General features: G+C 38.2%; 1 protein-coding gene across 1 annotated transcript; it reads right to left on the bottom strand.

The window, feature by feature from the left end:
- Positions 1–214: 214 nt before the first annotated feature.
- Positions 215–8,893, bottom strand: tmx1 (thioredoxin-related transmembrane protein 1). Its single transcript, XM_082154538.1, has 8 exons — positions 8,678–8,893; positions 7,896–8,011; positions 7,741–7,786; positions 3,583–3,711; positions 3,325–3,370; positions 2,658–2,759; positions 1,839–1,902; positions 215–1,698 (listed from the first exon to the last, which is right to left on the bottom strand). The coding sequence occupies exons 1-8, from the start codon at positions 8,851–8,853 to the stop codon at positions 1,520–1,522; spliced, it is 858 nt and encodes a 285-aa protein (XP_082010664.1). The 5' UTR covers positions 8,854–8,893; the 3' UTR covers positions 215–1,519.
- Between the last annotated feature and the right edge of the window lie 15,808 nt (positions 8,894–24,701).

Raw genomic sequence — 24,701 nt, 5'->3', positions numbered from 1 at the left:
GGATATTAATACTTTAATTCAGCAAGGAAGCATTAAATTAATTAAATCTTGTAATATCTACTCACAATATTAGTTGTTTCTATATTTTCAAGCAAATAAATGCAGCATTGGTGAGCATAAGAGACTTCAAAAAACTCTTTCTGAACATCAGTGTACATATGCATCACTAAATGTGAAGTGAAATGCAAAACTGTACAATAAGGGGCAAACAAAATTAGCATTTTCTGTGAAATCACACAGCACATCAGCTTTAGACTGTTTATTAACAGTGCTGATTTACAGTCTCAAATACAGAAACATTCCAAAACCTCTCTCTCTCACACACACACACACACACACACACACACACACACGCACACACACGCTTTGAGCAATAAAGTTGTAAATGCAGACATTCACACGTTAGAATCGATCTGCTGTGGACAATTAAGCAGAACATTTTGAGAAGCACTTTAATTCTAGTGGATCAGTCAAGGGTCAGAGGTCAATGTATAGTAATGTAAAGATAATAAGAAAACTACTTGGAAGACCAAGACACAATTCAAATATACATCCTAAAATCCACTGTAACATAAAAACACCTGAAAGAGAACGTAATACACCAGTCCAAATTAATCGGATACTGTATGCGTATGCGTTATTCAACAAACAATATTGAAGGAAACAGGGTGTGGAAGGTAAAATGAATGAAACTCATTTAAAGTCAAATATAAGACCACAAATCATGTCTATGGGACAACTAATAAAAGTGTCTTTCAGTGTCAAATAATAATCATAATCAATCACACACACACGTACGTTAATTCAGGCATGTCCCAAAGCTTCAATAACACAAAAACCAAACACAAAAAAGTATGAATCTGATCTCTATATGGAAGAAAAAAAACATTTAAAACAGCAAACTGAAAATTCCAACTTTATATAACAGGCATCCGAAAAGCTCAAATAATAAAATATTTACAAAGTAAAGCACAAAACCTTTCATATTCCCAAAAGCCTAATTTCACAGTGAGGTTGTTGTTTGATCTTGGTTATTTGCTCAGTATTTGTAAGGGGAATATTGCAGCTGTGTGTCGTGAAATTCGCTTATATTCCTCTAACACAGAGCTTCTCAAAGCTGTCCTGGGAATTATCCTCATCTGACACACCTGATTCAACTCGTCATCTCATTAGTAGAGACTGCAAGACTTAAATGGGGTGTTACTGATAAAAATGTGCAGTGGTGGGTGACCAGGACAGCTTTGAGAAGCACTGCTCTAACACACACACTGTGTGCACATAATGCATAGCAAGGGGTGTAATAATTAAAACTGGACAGGTGGAAAAGAGAAAACGCAAACCTGCGGCAAGATAGAGAGAAAAGCACAACCACATCAATCTTTCAGAAAGGAGCTATGACATCATATGTGATATCATCAAGCTCAATGAGCGCTGCTATGGCAGCACGTGAGGGCATTGCCGTTGCGATGTGGTTTGTGTAGCGATTTTGTGCACAGTGAGGCAGTTCCTCTCCAGTCCTCTAGGTGTCCTCCTCCGGAACACCCAAACCTCTTCTTCTGACAGCGTCGGCTCCGCCCACCGGCTGCCACTCTTCAGTCTTTCCCCCGTACTCGTCTTCATCATCCTCTTCCTCTCCATCTGCTTCCTGCTCATCTTCAGATTGCTGCAGGAGACGCACCTGCCCCGCAAGCAGTTTCCCTACAGAAACATTCACGCGTCCACAATTACACAATATCGTCTTTGCTTTTTATACTAGGTTGAGTTTTAATCGATCTCTGTTACGTTAGAAGTTCCCGTAGTCAAGAAGGCATAGGTTTCATATAAACATTCACACTTACTGTGGTGATAATCTGGTGAAAGTCGTCGTGATGGGAACACAAAATCTGCGACGAAAACCAGCACCTGAGAGAGGAAATAACATGAAATCAGGGAGACGTGACTGACAATTGATTCCAATGGAGTTTGACGTTCACATGTTCTAAGCTAATGAATAAGCTAATACTTAAGGGAATATATAGGGTACATTTACGCGACAACGATATACTAAAAATGTAAAAGTTGTTCCTTTGCGGTTTTTTGCTTACAGAAGACAATGTTGTCAAAACGATCCCCGTTCACACGGATCCGCGGAAACGACTAAAAACGCTATAAGGCTGCCAGGCCAATAGTTGATGATGCCACTTTGTAAAGAAACAGAATGTGCCTGTAGACTGAACATGTCATATGCATGCGTCACCGTTTTCACAAATTCGTGTTTTTGTGGTTTACAGAGTTGAAAACGATATCGTTTTCAAAAACTTGCACTTTGAATCCCGTTTTCAGACCACCAAAACGCTGTTGTTGTGTAATCGAAAGGCCAAAACACACAAAAAGTTTTAAATTTGTGTAAATAGCCCCTTAGACTTTTCTCTTAAATCATCCATGATTTTATATAGCTTGTTGCAGTGCATTCTGGGATTATCCACTCCAAAATTACACTTGAAACTGATCTTAGGTACATTAATGTTCAAAAGATTGGGGTTAATAAGATTTTGAAAATATATATAAATATATATGCAAATAAATGCAAATAAAAATAAAAATAAATAAATGTAGCCTTGTTGAAAATAAGAGAATGAGCAAGAGAAATACAAGGTAGTGTGTTTGTGTACACTCACCAATCCAAGAGTCAGTCCTGAGATGAGTGTTGCCAGGGCAAATATCCCATACGAGCCCCAAACTGGGACGCCCAGCTGCTCCGTTAAATAATTATGGCAATGCTGAAACACAATGTTAAAAGAAAAAATGCATGAGCAGATTATAAATATATCAGGTATTTATTACAAAATCATTATAACCATTAAATAAGTTTATTTTCCACTGGCTTCAAATTATGCTTACAAAAAGCTAATGCAATAAAATAATTCGAACCAAATCAGATTTCAAATTCCATTTTTTGTTTATCTTTTTAAGTAGCTGTGTCATATTCAGGATAATGTACAGTCAGGCAATCGTTATTGCAAAAAAAACCTTCAAGACGATATAAGTCCTCTCTTCTTTAAATCAGGCAGTTTATTTTACATTTACATGGACTATTTGAGTCTATATTTTCCCTCACTGTCTGTTGCTGGTTCCTTCACCATTAGCTTGAGGTATAAATGATTTGTGTGGGTAAATTGTAACTCTTAAATTATTCACAAAATTGCTAAGAAAATAATACAATTAAATACACAGGTCTGAGAGGAATACACTGAGAGGAATACACAGGTCTGAGAGGAATACACTGAGAGGAATACACAGGTCTGAGAGGAATGCAGTTTAATATTAACAGACAAACACACTCACCCTGATGAACATGGATAACTTAAAGAGGGCTGACATCGCGTTCATCCTACAATAAAAAAAAAAAATCAGTCAAAGACATTTTATCACATCAACTGTAAAAATAGTCCGACAGCTGTACATTTATAGTGTGCTGCCTTATGAAACAAGTTTTACATTAACCACAGGCTGTGGGTTTTCTGGAGACTTTGCCAGACTCACCCGGAGGCCTTTGCATTATTACAGAATTTGAAACCACCCACACGCACTACAAATACTCACAGGAAGGAAGAGGGGCCGAACCAGGAAGAGACCGGCTCTATGCTCTGCCATTTCTTCTCATCAATGAAGTTCAGGAAGTCGTCTTTAGATCGGGCTCCTTGATATCTCCGAAACACACCATCTTTACAGCTGCAACACACACACAACCATATTTAACCATTTATAACGGAGTTTACACCCAACACACAGGGACGGTGCACAAGACAGAAAACAAAACAATTGCTGGTGTCTATCTATCTACTATCTATCAACTGTTCAATAGTTTGGAGTCAGAAATCATTTTTTATTTTTTTTATTTTGATCAAAAATGACATGAATTTCTTTTTACAAATAAATGTTGTTCTTCAAACTTACTATTCATCAAAGAATCCTGAAAAAAAATGTATTACGGTTTCCTCCAAAAATTTTACGCACCAACTGTTTTCAACATTGATAATAATGAGAAATGTTACTTCAGATCAAATCAGCATATTAGAATGATTAATGCAGGATCATGTGACTGTAAACTGGGTAATGATGCTGAAAATTCAGCTTTGCTATCACAGGAATAAAGAAAACTGTCATTTTAAATTGTAATCATTTTTCGCGATTTTACTATGTTTGACTAGCCTGGCAAGCCAGACCTACATCAAGATGTTAGGTCTGGCAACTCACCATTGGCACGGCTCAATCCGAGGGGCGGGATAAACGATTGTCTCTCAAAATCCCTCTGCACGCAATAGGATAGCGCTACAACCAATCAGAGCAATGAAGAAGGCTAGTTGGTATATTAAACTTTTGCCGTATCCAGTTGGCAAAACTCTGAACACATCTTCCTTTTTTAAAATGACTTAAGTGTCGTTCTTTGCTCTTTTCTCAAAGAAAAGCTTAACTCCAAGTTTTCCAGAGTCGCGGCCAAAGCCGATTCGAAAGACCGCTGTTCGCCATAGACAGTAACAGAAATGGACACAGCGGAGTTGTGACAAAATTGGATTCAATTGGAGAAAAGTGAAGTCAATTAGAAGCACTCCCTTCCTGATGGCTGACCGTACTGCGCAGACTCAAACTGAGCTTGACGATGTAGATGTAGTCTGTCTTCTAGTAGCTGTGCCAAGAGAAATCTGAATCATTCCCTTCCGAAACTTGCAGAGATGGAGATCGTGAGTAGGAGGTGTCCATGAGCTAGGAGGAGGAGAAACTTTTGCTAAGTATTCTGATTAATTATTTTGTCATTTTGCCTCCACGACACGTCCCCCCGATTGCCCGCGAGCTTCTCCTCCTGTCCATACGGTAATCTCTCTACTGTGCGACAGAGAGTCGCGTGGTTATGACGCAATCGTTAGCCTATTTTTACAAAAACTGCTTCTACGGGGCCATAACGTAAGATACAAGGTAATGGAGCCTTTTATACATTTCGTGTTTCTTTAGAAATAAATAATGGACAAATGGAGTCTTTAAACGCCTCAGATGTAAAGTTATTCGCTGTCAAAGTGACGCCAAAATGAATGGGAATCAATGGAATGCTAACAGCAGGTGGGGGTCTGCTAATCAATGGCGGCACCCGGGGAAGCTTCAGTTTTTTCTGAATGATTACCCCCCTGCTGTTCGCCAGCAACAGCAGCCATTCTTTGTTTTCAAGTAGCAGGGAACCGTCGCAACTCTGTCGTCATTATGTTAAGCCCGCCTCGCCTACTCTATACACGATGTGATTGGCCTGACCTGAGTTTGGTTTTTCCAGCTCGAAAGTCAACGGAGAGTTGCTAGACCACACTGGCTGCAAAATAAATTTTGCTGCCGCTAGGGTGCGTCTAGATTTCTAGACTAATGTTTGACTGTAGTTTTTATTAAATAAATGCAACTTTGGTGAATCTATCTATCTATATTATAGATGCACCGATTGATCGGCTGGTGACCGGAATTGGCCGATTTTCACGTGATCGGCCATGACCGGCGACCGGCCGGTCAGTCTGACAAATACCGATTTTATGCCGGTCAAATGCACTCGGGCGCCGCATGATTAACATCGCGCAACATCAGCATCACACGTGCACACGGAACGCACATGTAGGAAACCTCGTGAATTACGTCCGTTCAGACCGCAAGCGCGTATTTTTTTTCGGCGTGCGTGCATTTCCTCTGCGGTCGCCCTACAGGTTGGAAGCGGAATTGTCCATTACCGCTGTCGTAAATAATTTAGCCTACCGCATCCTACTGTCGCACGCGCACGCTCGCTGTTTATCCAGCACCGGCTTGTGGGCCACAGACAAGGTAGAGTATGATGCATGGTTTTATGAAAGTATGATGTATTGCGACATCACAAACGAAGAATAAATAAATAATAACATTGCTTCCTTTTTTATATATAGTATTTATTTTTGGCGCTTTTCCACTACACAGTACCAGCTCGACTCGGCTCGCCTCGACTCGACTCGGCTCTGTTTGGTTTTCCACTGTGTAAAAGTTGTAACTGTACCTGCTTCCAGGTACTTTTTTTCGTACCACCTCCGGCGAGGTTCTAAGCGAGCTGAGGCGATACTAAAATGTGACGTGAAAACAAGGCAGACTGCTGATTGGTCAGAGAGAATCGTCACTATTCACTGCGTCATCATTGCACGCGCCAGACGGAGTATCCTGAATAAAAAACAGCAAAAACATCCAAAAACAGCATACACTCGATTTCCTCCATTGTCCTGTGTGTTTGGGTAGCGGGCGCGTCTCGCGTAAAAGATTAAGTCACGGCAGTATCCTGCGGCGTCGCTATGACGACCAGGTACTATTGTGGAGGTACTATCTGCAATGGAAAACGGAGCGAAAAGCGAGCCGAGCCGAGTCGAGTCGGTACTGGTAATGGAAAAGCGTCTTTTGTATCATAGTTTTTAGTTTTTAATTTGTGTAAAAGTAAACTTGAAACGGTATAACAGCAAGATAGGTTTACACAAGGATAAAAAGTAAAATCTTATTGCAGAACAGTTTAGCATGTAGTAGTCATTTGCATTGTCTGTGAAAATCTTTAGCATTTTATTTGAAAAATATTGCAGAGAAAGGTGACACCGTTTTAGTGGCTGCTTTGCTACCTTATTTATATAGTTATACCAAAAATCGATCGGGCAGCCCTCCTCCTCCTTAAGCTCACGCCAGCGAGCAAACGCTCGACCAATATTGATCCTCGTCCTGCCTTTAAGTCTATCACTCTCCCTTTTCCTCTTCCGACTCTCCTCCGACAAAACCTTGGACTTCTTACGTTTCGCTGCTGCTGCTTCGGCCATGACGAAAACAGACGCTGGTTGGCAGCTCTCACGGCCGAATTTGAGGAAGTGGTGGGGGAAGTGACGTATGCCGTAAAGTAGTCGAATTTTGTAGTTCTTTTTGTGCTCTGGTTCCTACCCGCACCCCGAAGTTACATAGTGCCAGTAAAAGCGATACAGACCCCGTCAGGCTATGGCAGACGTGTCATTCAACCTATTGTAAGTCGATGTACCATCACAAGGGTCTTGGAAATATATTATGAAGGTTGAAAAGTTCCATGTTGTTGCTTTAACAAGAACTGGAGTAGGCCATGTCAGAAAAGAAAACGAAGACTAATATTTATAGAAAATGTACCCATTTAAACTTGTTTTATTATTCAGTTTGTACAAGTGATTGCAATAGGCCTGTGTGTGTGTGCTTTGAGAAATATCTTTATACTGCAAGGCTATATTTATTTAATTTTTTATTTATATATTATTTTATCGCCATTCCCTGTTTTCATACAGACGTTTAGTTTGCTAAATACATGTATAAAAAAATTATTGGATATTGAATGTGAAAAGGAAATGGTTCTTCCATAACACTGCACTTTAGATGTGTGTGAATTACCCACACCTGGAGTAATTTATATAGTTCTGTTTTATAGCGTTTATCTGTTCAAAAAAATATGTACAATGCAAATTGTAAAATGTTCTATTACAGAAAAGATATAAAAGAAATATTTGTGTGTGCTGTAAAGTGGTTAGAAAAAATGAAATCGGAATCGGCTAAAATCGGTATCGGCAGGTCAAATTTAATGAAAAATCGGAATCGGCCCAGAAAATTGTAATCGGTGCATCTCTAATCTATCTATCTATCTATCTATCTATCTCCAATTAACAACTTACTAACTTCTAGACAGGGTCAAATGTGTGTAAATAGAATGAAACTCACTGGTAGATAGTTGGGAGAGCTGTGATGATAAACCTCCCACTCAAACCTGCAGAACAGAGAGAGAGAGAGAGAGAGAGAGAGAGAATGGAGTGAGACTCGTGAGGACAGGAGATCAGGTGAGCAGAAAAGCCAGATGTGAGGAGATAACAGCATACCCGGCTGCTCGGTGACGTCCACTTTGGCAATGCTCACTCCCAAATCTTCTCCCCATTCTGCAAACTCATTCCACACGGGCTGGAGCTGCTGGCAGGCCGGACACCATGGAGCAAAGCTGCAGTAGACAGACAAACCTTTAATCCAATAACACAATCCCAGCCAGAGGAGACACAAAGACACTGAGGCTCATTTGTTTTCCATGGGATCTATTTAACTACAATCCTCTTGTTCGATGGCTCTAGCAGGAGGAAGCGTGCTGTGCAGGGAAAAAAAGACTGTCCACTTGAGTATTTTTTGGAAGGCAATGCATAAAAAGGATAGCGAAATTTCTGACATCATTTGCTCACTATCATGTTTTTCCAAAGCTGTATGGCTTTCTTCTGTGGAATACAAAAGGAGATGTTATGCAGAATGACAGCCTCAGTCACCATTCAGTTTCTTCGCATCCGTTTTACAAACAATTAAAGTGAACGGTGACTGAGGTTATCATTCTGTCTAATATATCCTTTTTCTGCTTCATAGAAGGAAGAAAATCATATGAGGTTGGATCAACATGAGGCTGATTAAATGATTACATCCCTTTGATTTTTGGTAAACTCTTTAACTTCAAAACCACAGAACTTCCTCTAACCTGAGCCCAGTACAAGAACACGGCAGAAAAAAAATAATGAAATAATCTGAAGTTATTGTTGTGTAATTATTATCATGTGTAACACTGGTAACGTTAATGGTAATGCAAAAATAAACACTTTTTTTTGCACAACTCAATCTAGTAACTCACAACTCGATCATCCATTCTCCAGTCAGGATTTCCTCCCAGTTTCCATCTGTGATTTCTCTTAATTTACCCGGCTTGGCCGATGCGGGCTGCAGCATCACACATGTTGCGATAAACGCATAAAATACACACGCGCCGGCTGTCATCCCCCTGATTCTGCGTGTGTATGTGCACGCCATGTTTCAGCGCCCACTGCTTCCCTTCCGCTTCCGCCTCCACTCCCACGTGCTGATGATGGGCGGGGCAAAGTCATTGACGTCATGACGCACAGCGTTCGAAAAGGTAACTATTTTTTTTTTTTTTTACAGTCTATGGCTTACAACATAATTGAACCCACTTCCAGACACTTATGCCTAATTAACATATGATTTTAATTTAATTTAAAAAAAATTGTTTTACATCATGTATGGCCCTTTGTATTTATATTAAAGTTATTCCATGAAAATACTGTACTGTTTGATTATTCCATAAAAAAATATTGTTCTGTTATTGTTCTGGTATTTTTCTACCTTAAAAAATAAAATAAAATGTAGGCTATTATAAAAATATTCTATTAATATATGTATTAAATAAATGTTATATAATGTATATATATATATATATATATATATATATATATATATATATATATATATATATATATATATATATATATATTAGTAGAAAATGTTTATAATTCATTTTATTTTGTAAGTATTTATTTTGTATTTAGGTAATGTATTTTCTATTATATTTGCCTGAAATTAAATAATTAATTTAATTTACATATAATTCATATATGTAATTTGAAGTTTAAGATGTATTTAACATTTATAATTTGCAAAAAAAGAACTTATACGACTGTTAAATAAAATAGACGAAAGAATGGTTTGCTTTTTCTTTTTATTGGGACAAAAAAATGTCAAAACACAAGGTGGCGCTATGAGCTCTGTCTTGATTTTACTGCACTGTTTTGTTGTGAATCCTAGGAGAATATAAAATCTCGACAATTGTAGATTTACAGAGAGAGAGAGAGAGAGAGAGAGAGAGAGAGAGAGAGAGAGAGAGAGAGAGAGAGAGAGAGAGAGAGAGAGAGAGAGTGAGTGTGAGTGAGTGTGTGAGTGTGTGTGTGTGTGTGTGTGTGTGTGTGTGTGTGTGTGTGTGTGTGTGTGTGTGTGTGTGTGTGTGTGTGTGTGTGTGTGTGTGTGTGTATGTGTGTGTGTGTGTGTGTGTGTAGTCACAGATCAATCGAGAAAAGATTTTTTTTGTTAAAGTGAAAAGAAAGAAAAAAACATGCCAACACACATATTCTCTCTCTCTCCCTCTCTGCTGACAAATGAGTGCTAATGACAGCAGTGATGTGATAATTTCTTTTCCACAGTGAATATGTTAAAAATGTACATATTCATGAGATTCCTGAGATTAAGGTAACTGTTTTATCGAGAAAGGGGTATATATATATATATACTTTTGCGAGATATATCAGCATATATTTACTGTCCTCTGAAAATAACTCAACATACAGCCATTATTGTCAAAATAGCTGGCAACAAAAGTGAGTACACCCTAAGTGATAATAGATGTACGTCGTTTAACAATGCAAAGCCACATATCATGATCATGTTTTTGTCTGCTTGACAGGACCATACATATTTGTGTATCTTGTATTAGAGCAGTTCAAATTTGTGCTTTGAGTAAAATTCTCTCATACTGACCACTGGATGTTCAACATGGCACCTCATGGCAAAGAACTCTCTAAGGAATTGAGAATTAGAATTGTTGCTCTCCACAAAGATGGCCTAGGCTATAAGAAGATTGATAACACCCTGACACTGAGTAACAGTACAGGCCAGGCCAGGTCATACAGAGATCCAGGTTCCACTTGGAACAGGAACAGCATTGCTTTAGGTTGCAGAAGCGTAAGGTAAGCTTGTCAGTGCTCAGACTATACGCCGCACACTGAAACAAGTCGGTTTGCATGGCCGTCGTCCCAGAAGGAAGCCTCTTCTGAAGCTGACTCACAAGAAAGCCTGCAAACAGTTTGCTGAAAGCAACCTATCCAAGAGCATGAATTACTGGACTGATGAGACTAAGATGAACTTGTTTGGCTCAGATGGTGTCCAGCATGTGTGGCGACGCCCTGGTGAGGAGTACCAAGAACATTATGTCTTGCCAGTCAAGCATGGTGGTGGTAGCATCATGTTCTGGGGCTGCATGAGTGCTGATGGTGGGAAGCTGCGCTTCATTGAGGGAAACATGGATTCCAACATGTACTGTGACATTCTGAAGCAGAACATGATGCCCTCCCTTCAGAAACTGGGCCGAACGAACGGCTGATAACGACCCCAAACACACCGCCAAGATGACAACTGCCTTGCTGAGGAAGCTGAAGGTGAAGGTGATGGAGTGGCCAAGTATTTCTCCAGACCTGAACCCTATTGAGCATCTGTGGGTCATCCTCAAGCAGAAGGTGGAGAAGCACCATGTGTGTAACATCCAGCAGCTCCGTGATGTCATTATGGAGGAGTGGAGGAGGATCCCAGCAACAACCAGTGCAGCTCTGGTGAACTCCATGCCTAAGAGGATTAAGGCAGTGCTAGATAACAATGGTGCTCACACAACATATTTGGACACAGTTTTGACATGTTCACTTAGGGCGTACTCGCTTTTGTTGCCAGCTATTTTGACAATAATGGCTGTATGTTGAGTTATTTTCAGAGGACAGTAAATACTGCTATACAAGCAGCACATTGACAACTCTAAAATATATCCAAGTTTAACTTCTATAGTTTTTGTCCCTTGAGAAGATAGCCTATACAAAAATGTTTGCTGAAACGAGGGGTATACATACATATATATATATATACACTGTCTGTTGTGTGAGTAAAAGTCAAAAATAAAACTTTTTTTTTCTAAAGCTGCTTATTTTGTGTACTTCTTCATCAATGTCTGGCTTTGTGAATGTTGATCTGTAATTGATCTGAAACGTCATTTACACCCCATCTCAAATGATGTACTGTGTTTGGTAACATTCTGTCGTGAACATGACAAAGGTGAAAATTATATGTGAAACATTTTTGGAATAAAATTACTAGATATCTAGAATACATTGTTAGCATTTTATGCATCCTAATACACACATTAAGTAATATTTTCACACGTGCATAATTTGAATCTAATTGCAAATGAAGTGCAATAAAAATATTCCGTTCACACATAATGTCAAGTGTCCTCACACAACATGTCTCACATTTTATCTCAAGCATGCCTTTCACTCATCACTTTGTTTCCTTGGGAACCAAGGACAGTAACTTACAGATAAAAACGTTATTAGATAGAAACATTGTTCATTGCAGTGGAAATAAACTGATATCAATCATTTTCACGCCATATATAATTAATATAATAATATTTTTTAACGATGGGTCAGGGTCTGGGACAAAAAAAAATCAAAAACTGGATTTAAAAAAATCAGTTTAAAAAGTAACAAGCAAACAAATAATAAAATAAAAAGAAAGATGAGAAATCAGGAGGCTTAAATGTGCAGAGTACATTATTATGTGATTAAAATAATCTTCTCCATTTCATCCGGTTAACACCATCTACGGAGTGTTACGCGGTGACCGTTCTCACTGACGTCTGCGCGCGCGCACACACACACACACACACACACACGACAGGATGCACGTGGGAGGAGAGAAACGCCGGAGACAGCATGAATAGGAGTAGGTGGATAGATAAATCTACTTTCCCCCTCTATTTCTCATCCTAAATCTCAAACAGGCTTTTACCTGTTATGCAAGGCGCTGCCTACTCTCAGCATCATAGAAAGAGCCTGCTCATTTTCAGATGTACCAAAAATAAATTGCATTCTGTGAACTACTGCCACACACATATGCTAATGGACAGGCATACTCATAAAAACCCTATTATAGATGCGGGTTGTCTTCATTAGATTGCATTACAGCTTTTATGTAACTGTGGATGATGAACAGCTTGTGCACTCAAACAGAAAAAAAAAAAAAAGATCTTAACACTAAAGCCACACACAGCACGGTCTGATTGATTCCTATTTGACGCAGAACTCTAAATCTCTACAGCTGGGACGTAGATATTCTATGTTGAGTTATAGGGACTCAGTCCAAGCCAATTTCTGGAGCTGCGACTCCTTCTGCCTGGAGATTTTAAGTCTCCAAAATCTTTCAGAAGATTGAGCATCACCTCCTTCACCAAGAGCAGCTCCAGATGGACAGACTGAAGCTGAGAGCCAGAGAGAGTTGCAGAGCTGTTCATAGGTTTACTGTGCAGCTGCGAGTACAATCGCTGTCCTTGCTGGTCTTTAGAGATCGGTAGCTTGAGCAACACAAGCTTTGAGAACGGACTCTTTTCACATTTCTGTGGTTCTCAAAAGCAGAAGTCGATTGGGTAAACTTCTATAGAGGTGAATGGGAGGAGACAGCAAATGTAATTTTTGTATTCCCATTTGCTCCAATAGCAACAACAAAAAATCCATGATATAATTTCCAAGACTTTCCTAAAGAGGGAAAAAATATAGAGAGATTGATTATAGCAGTCAGAAGAGAGAATGATGTGAAATTTGCCATCACTCCTTCACTCGCGTGTGAATTTGTGTTAATTTCTTTTTTTTCTGTCATTTAATTCCAAGGTAATATAACACAGTATGATTAGAAACTTAGAGTAGCCTATGTGAATAATGAAACACAAAGAACAGAGCTATAAATGTGTATTAAAAGAATGAAATTATGAAAAATCTTTAGGCCTACTGGATTTGCGATGTTGATAACTGTGGAAATGCGTCATCACAGTCGGTGAAATGTATTTTATCAGCAAATAATGATGTAGGCCTAAGTGAAGAAAAATCTGTAATAAAATATCTATTAAATAGATTAGATAAATAATTGAATGGATAAAGTTGATTTGATTAAGAGCTTTGTAACACAGAAATCACTCTCATCAGCATCTTGAGGTTGTTAAAGAACACATTTAAATGATTATAAAGATATGGCTCATAAATGTGAGACAAGTATTCGCTGAGTTTTGTTTCATTTTAAAGACGTGCTCAGGGAAAAAAAAGTTCAGCGAGACGGAGAGACAGAAAGCACACCCTGTTTATTTTCTTTATTTTAAAAAATCACAATGTTTTGATTTGATTGTAAGTGGACACATACAAAAGTAGAAATATCACAGATTCTTTTTTCATATTTCTTTTTTCTGTATGACCATAAATGATGGAGTAATTTAAGTTTATTGTGCTACAATGTGAAGAAAATCCAGTAAAACGCGCGGGCGCGTTTGCCGACCCCAGAGGGTTTTTAATACAGCACACAGCAGCACATTTAAATGGTTGCTTTTTTCACTTACTTCAGTTTATCCGCGATGCAACCGATGATTCTCTCCGGTGCAGGAAAGTGATCCACGGAACGTGAAGAGCGGTCTGGTGACTGGTCGAGATTTGTGTTTAATGCCCGTGCGCTGGCTTCGCCGTGTAACCTTGAAATTGTACATTCGTCGAAAAATCAACTCAATGACAGAGTATAAATTCACAGCAGACCTATCTCTGTTCATTGAAAGTTTGTCAGCATCCCTCCTCCTCCCCATCTCCTCACTTCCAGTTCCATCTACACTTACCAACTGGGGGGAGTACTCTGGGTTCGGGCCTAACTCCGAGCTCGGAGCCCTCCCCCCGGACAGCACGCCAAATACGCATAAACTTATTGTACTAATTATATGTAGATGTGAACTCGTGAAATATTGATTATTCAAATAATCTCTTCCCTTTATCTTTCTTTCATAGTGTTTCACAGATATAAATTGCAAGAAGTATTGTTCACTTCTAGTTCATTTTCGAGTATGTCAACCATGCCCACCATTTTTGAGAGTGCAGAGCAGTCCTCATCAACTGAATTCTCAGATGAGCTCACTACGGCCCTTGCTGCAGGGCGGTGGTGGGCGATAATGGAAGTTTCAGACCCCATATCTGAGTATCCTGAGTATGAGGACCTCATCTCAGACCAGTGGTGGGAAACAGTGGAGGAAGGAGAAACATCATGCCCCACATCCCTGGTCTTCAGTGATGCATCTGAGAAGGCTCCTTCCCAGCACTCGGGCTTCTCAGATGGGAAATATGAGGAGGGAGAACTGAAGACCACGAAGCAGTGGAGGCAGCAGAACTCTCCCAGTGCTAAAAAAGAGGACCTCACCTCATCCCTGGTCTTCGGTGATACATTGGAGAAAGCTCGGCACTCAGCACCTGTGCCTGCTGCATCTCCAAAGGGAGCACCTGTGCCTGCTGCATCCCCAAAAGGAGCTCCTGTGCCCATAGGGTCCCAAAAAAGAGGAAAACTCAGGATCCCTGAATATCTGACTAAACATCTGAAAAAGGCCGCTTTAGAAACACCCATTGTACACCCAAAGCATTGTACATGCTTTATATGAATGCATGTACACATTAATAAAAGGTTTTCAAGTGGTGAGTACCTCATCATCCAATAAAAAATTTGTCTTAGTTTCAATTCATTTTACCATTATTTGTTTTATTTTGCAGGTAATATTTTTTTTTCGTTCAAAACTTTGTTAAATATAAATATTTTTCATTAAGAGCTCAACTAAGAAATATTTTTTTTTCGACGAATGTACAATTTCAAGGTTACATGGCGAAGCCAGCGCACGGGCATTAAATACAAATCTCGACCAGTCACCAGACCGCTCTTCAAGTCTACGTTCCGTTGATCACTTTCCTGCACCGGAGAGAATCATCGGTTGCATCGTGGATAAACTGAAGTAAGTGAAAAAAGCAACCATTTAAATGTGCTGCTGTTACGTGCTGTATTAAAAACCCTCTGGGGTCGGCAAACGCGCCCGCGCGTTTTACTGGATTTTCTTCACATTGTAGCACAATAAACTTAAATTACTCCGTAATTTATGGTCATACAGAAAAAATAAATATAAAAAAATATTTCTACTTTTGTATATGTCCACTTACAATCAAATCAAAACATTGTGATTTTTTTTTTAAATAAAGGAAATAAACAGGGTCTTTCTGTCTCTCAGTCTCGCTGAACTTTTTTTTTCTTGAGCACGTCTATAAAATGAAACAAAACTCAGCGAATACTTGTCCCACATTTATGAGCCATCTATCTTTATAATCATTTAAGTGTGTTCTTTTTTTTAATATCATTTATTTATAAACTTTTTCAAAGCATTAACATAAAGTTTCATACAATTTAAAGGTATAGCGGAGGATGTTTTACTTCCTGGTGGGTAACCTATACTATTGGTCCTCCTAATTGTCAATCATTCTGGTGAATCAATCAAAATTTTCAAAAAGTGGAGAGGGCGGGTCTTATCTAAAATTTGGAAAGATCCTCCGCTATACCTTTAAGTTATAGCTTCCCCCCCCTTTGTAACCCTTTCAAGTGTGTTCTTTTAAATGATCGGATTCAAACTGAAAACAAATATTCTCTGCTTAAGTAATTTGTATAAAACCAACAAGATGTCCAGTTTCTCAAGCTTGCTCATTATTTTTAATTCGACCACGCCCACACGCGCAAAAGAGATTGACATGCAAATCGCCCACGCTTCACACGAACGCGCTCCTTACCTCAAAAACAAAGCACCAAAAAACTTCACAAGTCTCTGCTTTTCGTCGAGTTTGGAAGACGCCGTGAGCTTACATTGGATTTACCTCAGAAGAAGAAGAACGCGATTTGAAGACAAGAAAGATGTAAGGTAAGAAATTCTTAATGATCAGTTTATGTTATTGTTGCATAAACTTCACATTGCAGTTGAACCGTTACTGTGTTTGTGGATATCTGCTCAAATGTAGATATGTATAATATGGTAACCATAATGTATCATTAGATAGTGCGCTCTACATTTGAATGTTTCATATTTTGGAGCAAATGTTTCATATTTTGGAGCCTCTGCATTTGAATGTATCATATTTTGGAGCACGCTCTGTGTTTGAATTTTTCATATTTTGGAGCGCGTTGGACTTAACGTTATATTTATATTTCAACAACGAATTGGAGTAAAATTGATCATTTATCCTCTTGGTCAACTTTTAAGATCACTTAATTGGTCTCAGTTTTCACTTTTATGCAGATGACACCCAGGTTTATATACATTCAAAACCTGATGTTAATGTGGCTGTGTCCTTTCTTTCTCTATGTATTTCTGAGATTAAACAATGGATGTCTAGGAATTTTCTATGTCTAAACACTAAACAGTGACAAGACGGAGGTAATGCTCTTTGGTTCACTACACCAGCTGCGGAAGGCTGGGTCTCCAACTATAAGTGTAGATGGTTCTACACTCAGGACCTGAAATTAACACCAGACCACGCGCCAAATGCGGGTGAATTTTGCAATTGGCGGGTAAAACTGTCAATCTACCTGCCACATTGGCGGGTAGCCAATGAGAATTGAGTGATTCATTAGTTGTTGGGTTTTTTTGCGTCTGTTTTTTTATTTATTTATTTTTTAAGTCCGCGACGTAAAATACGATGTTTTGGATGTGCGAGTAACAGTATTAAACTGTTGGTGAGATGGGATGAGATGAGATAAAGCAAAGCTGACGTTGGTTATGGTACAATGACAGTTACACAGATGTGTGTGCGTGTGTATGTTGAGTTGGGAACCAGTGAGAAAATGTCCGGTACCCGGTAACTTTACCAGTAATATTAATATTAATTTAGTTCTGCTTAACGGTTCAACTGACTTTGATTAATATGCGCGAGTGAGAGAGCGCAAGACAGCGCTCAACCAGTTGTTTGAAGACGTGAGAGTGCGCGCGCGCGGCCGGGGCTCTCTCTGCTCGTTATCGCCCTGTCAGGCGCAGCAGTCATTCTATTCTACATCACTTACCGATCAAATAAGGCTTTGGCGGGACAAAAATCGAGACGGCTTTGGCGGGACAAAAATCTTCGGCCGCCCCAAAAATTTAAATGCAGGAAAACTCCTGACAATGCTCGTAAGCGTTTGCTGCGCTGTTTCTTACCTTGATTTACGTTGACTTTACTAGTTCCAGCTTCACCGTCACCGCTTTTTTTTTTTTTTATATATGTTTAGAAAACCTCTATTTTCTTCTTCTCTTTTCTTTCCTCTTCTGAGCACCGGACTTGTGCTGAACGGGCATTTTAAGCGTACTGAACTTCAAATTAAATGACAACATCAAATTTTGATCAGTGGCCAAACCATTTTTGTCTTGGGTGCGGGGGGCCCCAGTTCTGGTGGGGGTGGGGACATGTCAAAAAGTGGTGGGGACATGTCAAGGAGACCACCAGACCTCATGAAGATGCAGCAGTGGAGGAAGAGGAGTGCATCTGCTCCTTTTTTGTGGACTCAGATTAGCAGCAGTCAGTATATATGAATATGACATATGACTATGTCTGTGACACAACAAATGAATAAAAAGATGCAGCACCTAAATGTGTATTCTTACAAGTTAAAGAACAATGTTTGTGTGATTTCTATTTTTCACCTTTATGAGGCAAAAAAAAAACAACAAAAAAAACTGGCTGGTAAAAAGTTACTGTGGCAGGTGGATTTTTTAAATCCACCTGCCACAGTGGCTGGTGGTCAAAAAAGTTAACTTCAGGCCCTGTCTACACTGCAATTTCAAACAACATAAAAACATTTGGGGGTGATATTTTATACTAATTTAATATTTGTTCCTCATGTTCAGAGCACTGTCAAGACTCAAGACATACTTTTTTCATCTAAAAAATATTGCCAGATTGCGTCCCATGTTGTCACTCCCAGTGGCTGAAAAGTTCATTAACATCTTTGTATTCTCTCGCATTGATTACAATGCTTTGCTGGCCGGGGTCTCAAAAGCTACCCTTAATAAATTACAGTTGGGTCAAAATTCTGCCGCTCGAATCCTGTCTGGAAACAGGACAAGGGATCATATCACTCCTTTATTGGAATCTTTACACTGGCTCCCTGTCAGATTGCGTGTTGATTTTAAAATCCTTATGCTTACTTATAAGGCTTTGCATGGACTGTCACCTCATTATCTCTCTGAGCTTTTAACCCCTTACACACCAGCACGTGATCTCCGCTCCTCGGAAGCTGGCCTTTTAATTGTTCCGCTTACTCGTTTTAAGTCCACGGGTGATAGGGCTTTTTCTTCAATTGCTCCAAAACTTTGGAATTCCCTGCCAGCTGAGATTAGGCAAGCTGAATACTTTAGTGTTTCTAAATCATCCCTTAAAACTTATTTGTTTAGGCTATCTTTTATATGATTGTTTGTAATTGCCACATTATTATTATTATTATTATTATTATTATTTACCTGACTTTTGATAGTATGTTTTTATTTAGTATTTTATTTTCCTCTGTTTTTTCTTTAATTTAAAGGTACAATAACTCTTACAATAACAAAGGCGTAAATTGATGACGCAAAATTTCCTGCGGAATTATGGAACTTGTCGTCAAGCCGATGGATCTAATAATGTTTATGGATGAGTGAATAAACTGATGTTTTTATCATGATATCAGCGCCACACGCGAGTCTCACGGATATAAGGAATGAAGATTTCATTCTACCAAACGCAAGTGCTGTATTAGTGCTCACACATGTCAGTGTATTAGACGTGTATTAGACGAATGAAGCTTGTGAGGTAACGCAGCGCTGTTTCACTTGCTCTACACTATCACACTAAACTGCATTTGAGTGTGTTAAAGTTATAATGTTATTCTATGTGTTAGTTTGTCTGTATGAGACTAGCAGTGAGCTAGATCAACATTAGAATAACACACTGATCATATTCTAACATTTCATCATGTTGAGCTATAAAACATTGATTAGTTTTATGTACATTTGCTCACCTGTCTAATAAAGTACATACAAGAGCTGCGTCTCTGTGAAGTCGTGACTAGTGAAGCGCTGTCAAGTCCAAGTTAGTCGCTGATATTGATCCTCGTTTTAGTTCTCCTTTTTTCCTAAAGTCTGCTTGCCATGGTCCATAATGTTTGAACGAAACAACAACAGCGTGCAGCCAGAGGTTACGCACTACACTCATTATGCTCAGTTGTCCACGTCTGTCGTCATGGTTACTATGGCAGTACTTGAGCGGAAACCAGGGATAACGTGGATATTACGTCAGTGACAGGCGACAAGTGAACAGGTTTTCCGGGACGGCCAATTATTTAAAATTGGAATTTCTCTGAAATTAAAAATCTTTGGGAACTTTTGGGATATTGTAAGTACACAACTGCAGGTAATATATCACACTGTGCAAGTGATTTCTGGATATTTTATTACAAAATTCTTACATATTGTACCTTTAAAGCACTGTTTGTATAATTGTATGTTTTATCTTGTTTCTATTCTTGTGAAGCGCTTTGAGATGCTAAAAGGCGCTATAGAAAATAAAGTTTATTATTTATAAATTACAGAAACGTCTGTCTGTCTGTATGTCTGTGTGTGTGTCTGTATGTCTGTGTGTGTGTGTGTCTGTATGTCTGTGTGTGTGTCTGTATGTCTGTGTGTGTGTCTGTATGTCTGTTATTCGCATATCTCTCGAACCGTTAGTCCGATGGATATCAAACTCGACAGGTGTCTTGCTACGGGCATGAGTAAGTGCAGTGCCAAGTTTGACGTTGTTTCGATGAGAAATGCTAAAGATATCGGTAAATATATCGGTAAAAGAAGCACTTAGAAGGTTGTTGTTTAAAAATAAACATTCTGACATTAGAGGGTTGTATCGGTCAAAGAAGCCCCAAGAAGGTTGTGGTTTAAAAATAAACATTCTGATACAAACACTCTGTCAGCTACACTGTTTACTTCTGAATATTATAGTTTGGTTACAAAACGTGATAAATCCATTTTGATTAATTTGAGTAAAAATGTGTTTTCTTTACCAAGAAAGTGGCAAGATGAAAACCACTATTTTCTGTTTCAAACTTTCACATAGCATCTTTAGGTTATAATAACATAAAAAAATTAAAATCTAGATTTAGATTTTCAAAGATTTATTATAAAAATGTATTATTTTCCCCCAAAAATGCAATAAATTCATGACACTTTTTTTTCAAAATGCAATTAATCCATTGAATCAATATAAAAGTAATTTTTTATCATATTGAAACTGTTAAAATCAGCCGTCGCTAAGAAATATCTCCTGAACTTTTTTGACGGCGATCAGCTCACAAAAACTGATTTTGCACGGGCACTTTGCACTGCTCCCTGAATCAATGCGCTTATTCATTTGTGGATGTTAACTGAATCTGTAAGTCAGCTATGCTGTTTACTTCTGAATATTATATTTCATTCTGGTGCGCTTAACGTTATCGCTACTGTGTAATAGTAGCCTATGCTATTCACCAACTAAACATATCCTTTTCAATGCATTCACAGTCCCTTTCACGGCCATCATGTAGCCTATTCACAAACTGTTTGCTCAAGCGTAGCGTTTTCTCGGAGTTCACTTTGTGCTTTCTACCATGCACAAATAAAAATGTCACTGAACTTTTGCTGTGTAATTGTAACAATGAGCACTCAAACACACCAAACCAACAATTATAAAAACACACTTAAAAACGGATTTTGCATGGGCATTTTGCACTAGTTATTAAAAACATAATTTTATAATTAGTTAGAAGTTAATGCTAATTATAAAACTATGTGCAGCCTTATGTGCAGTTTGTGTTTGCATACAGTTTGTTATTTGAGTGTTGGTTATTATATCTAAAAATAAATCAACTGAATTTAGGCTAGTAGTTTGGGCTGTATTGTTAACCTTTAATATTATAGTAATGTGCCTAAAGTAAGGGCTACCTATAGTTACAGCACTAGCAGAGTTTTTTTTTTTTTTTTTTTTTTTTTTTTTATCCTTAAGAAACTTTTGATAAAAAATTAAAGACAGAGACACAATTTGTTCAATAAACCATTTAACCACAAATTCACATTACATAAACCCCTATTCACATTCCATGCTGCATTCCTTTCAAGCTGACAGGGTTAGGGATGGCTTTGGAAATCTAAAAACTGTGAACCAGCATTCTTTTGTTAAATTTTCAAATGAAATAATACTCTGTATAAAAACAAGATTTGGTCTTCAAAAAGCTGTTTTTCAAAAATGAGTGAAAAATAGGGGGTGGTCTTATATTCAGGCCAATACGGTATTAGCTGGCCTGAATATAAGAATATACGGTATTAGCCTGCGGGCCGTCTGAATGTTAAGAGGTTAATCTGGGGGGAAACCCAAGCTTTATCGATCCCTGATTCTTTTCCTAAATTCTTTTCCAGGTGTCGGAGAAGGAAGAGGCTGAAAAATTTTCAGCAAGAAAGCATGGCAATCTTCGTCATCAGAGATGCACAAGCTGTACCCACAAACATTGGCATCATACTTGAGGGACGAGAGGTTCTGAGCGACTTGCTGTCTTTCGCAAATGCTGTTGCCATTCTCCTGGGCCTTCTTTATGCCTTCAGTCTGGAATATCCCAAGACATTTGAATATATCCAGAAAGTTATTCATGGAGCTGGACCCAAAAGGCATGACCAACTAAGTCAAGAGGCTCTATGACCAGCTCTACAATAGAGCTTAATTCAGGGTTCCCACACATCCCAGTTTACTCCCGTAAATGATGTCATGTTTGAGTGGCTGGCTATGGTTCGGCGTTCTGCGCAATGCTACGTGCTGCAGCGTTCTGAAAGCTGCCAGTTTACACCAATGAGACGAAATGGGACGGTGTATAGCAACAACTCTGTACTTCCATTCCCATTTCTGACTTTTCAACAATGTTTTTTTTTACAGTTGGATATCATTTGTAGCATCATAAAATACAATGAGGACAGAGATAGTGAGATACTGACTACAGCTGCATTTCTAGTAGTGATGAAACTGAGAAATTGTCACATTTCCCTAATTCACTGCATTGTTCTCGGTTAAGGCTGTTGTTTTCTAAGGTCAATGTTTGCCAGCTGAGTTGAAAAGTTGAAAATCTGACACTTGAGTACTGAAATTGTGGATATGTGTAAGTAATGTATAAGTTAATAAATATCTATGTAATGAAAATTATTTGTCTTTTTTTTCTTTCTTTTTTTTTTTTTTGATTTTGAACAAGATTAAATATTAAGAAACGTTCCTTAATGGTAAACATGTTTTATTAAATCCATATCTTTTTGTTTGTTTAAAATAAATCATTTCAATTAATTTGTATTTTTAAAAATGAGAAATAATTAATTATATATAATATATATATATATATAATTAAATCTATATCTATTTGATTGGAGAAAACAAATAATGTCTAATACATATTTCTTAAATGTGAATTTTTGTTTTGATTAAATCTATATATTTTTGTTTAAATCAAAAACAGAATTTAAATTAATTGGCTTTCTTCAATAAGAAAAATATACTTTGTGCCAAGGTTTAGAAAATACATAGAAAATATTGGTTAGGGCAAGTTATTTATTTTTCATTGGCTCAAGTTATAAAATATAGATGTGAATCATTACCCTAAATTTTTTTTAATTGGATGAATGAAAACCTTTTTTTCAGTTCTTCTGAATCTTGGCAGAAAAAAACTAGCACTAAATGATGTCTAAATGATATCTCTGCTCAAAAATGTTACCTCTCAGGTCTTTATTTGGCAACATAGAGTTTGAAAAATATAGTTTAACAAAGTTTTGTGGCTTTTAGTCCATGTGTTTGGGCTTTGAGGTCATCTACAGTATGGCATTACTGTACTGCTAAACTCTGACAGAATTTAAGATAGCAGATACATTCAGTTACTTTTTTCTCTTCCTGGAGACTGAGGCAAAAATATTGATGATGCAATCTGGACTACAAAGATTTTTGTCCAATCAAATGATCTCTAGCATGAGAATGTCCCTCCCCAAATGATCTTCAAGCCAACTAAGTAGCAGCAAATCGTGGCAAGGAAAAACAACAGTTTGTTGACCAATCTGCTGTATAATTCTTAAAACAATGCAAAAAGCAAACATACCACGTACAGACGTCCGTCTAACTATTCAACATAAAACGAAAAAATCCAACAAATCAATCGGGTTCGACCAAAAAAAAGAAATAAATTACAACAGTGTGGAGGCAGTTCTAATACAAAGGAACAAAAAAAATCTAATTCAAATATTGCCTCAAAAAGATACTGTAATAACACTGTTTCATGCACTTAGATAATATTCTGAAGCAATAATACATGTGTGTTCCATACATGGATTGCTTTTGCACACATAATTTCTCCATTAGTTTTCTGATAAATGTTGATGATTTTGGATTCGGAAGGTCGAGATCTGAGCATCACCTTGAAGATGATTATGCAAATACAGCTGACTCTCTCTGAGAATCTCAATAACTAACTAGCCCCAGTTCTGCTCTGTGACCCAATTACTGTCATAAGAATAAAAATGATTAAGCAATTAATTTCCCCTACAGATAGGCCTACTCACCAGAGTGGCACATGGACAAAATTCACATGGCTCTCAATCACAGGCCTTCTAACACACACACACACACACACACACACACACACACACACACACACACACTGACTCAACAACAACCTCGTCCTCAATACGCCCACACACACTCTCTTGGACTCCTCTACTAGCACTCACGTTTACAATGTTCACACGTGTCTAAAACACATGACACAAACACTACAACACAGAGGTCAAGAAATTTGGTCAAATCAATAGCAGCTGCACTATAATAGTTTGCCACACACCTGACTATAGCATCATTATTCTAAAACGCCATTATGTCCCTGATCAAAGCAAAGTCAAAGCATAAACAAACTAAATATTACTAGAAGCAACAATTGCTCGTTCGTTCGCTGTGGTAGCCTATTGACAAAAAGTGTGTGACAAATTTTGTCTCTTGTAGCTAATTTCTCAATTTGCTCTCTCTTTGGTTACCATGGAAATTTAGCTGAAGGCAATTATCATCACCCACCAGGCCAGCAATTAGGGTAGAACATTTCAGATTTAGCTCGTACATTTCAGCTGTCAAACACTACAACCGATGACTGACTTGTGATGTAGCCAACGCGCGTGT

The sequence above is a fragment of the Leuciscus leuciscus genome (assembly GCF_965113295.1).
Source record: "Leuciscus leuciscus genome assembly, chromosome: 22".
In the NCBI taxonomy this organism is placed as follows: Eukaryota; Metazoa; Chordata; class Actinopteri; order Cypriniformes; family Leuciscidae; genus Leuciscus; species Leuciscus leuciscus.
The sequence above is the reverse complement of the archived record's forward strand: the minus strand, read 5'-3'. Positions and strand labels throughout refer to the sequence as shown.

What these genes read in the sequence shown, in the direction of transcription:
- tmx1 (XM_082154538.1), bottom strand. Translation starts at nt 8,853, where the DNA reads ATGGCGTGCACATACACACGCAGAATCAGGGGGATGACAGCCGGCGCG. An exon ending in GGAGAATGGATGATCGAGTT is followed by an intron (nt 8,012 to 8,677) that starts GTGAGTTACTAG and finishes TGTCTACTGCAG; the next exon opens with CTTTGCTCCATGGTGTCCGG. An exon ending in GGACGTCACCGAGCAGCCGG is followed by an intron (nt 7,787 to 7,895) that starts GTATGCTGTTAT and finishes TCTGTTCTGCAG; the next exon opens with GTTTGAGTGGGAGGTTTATC.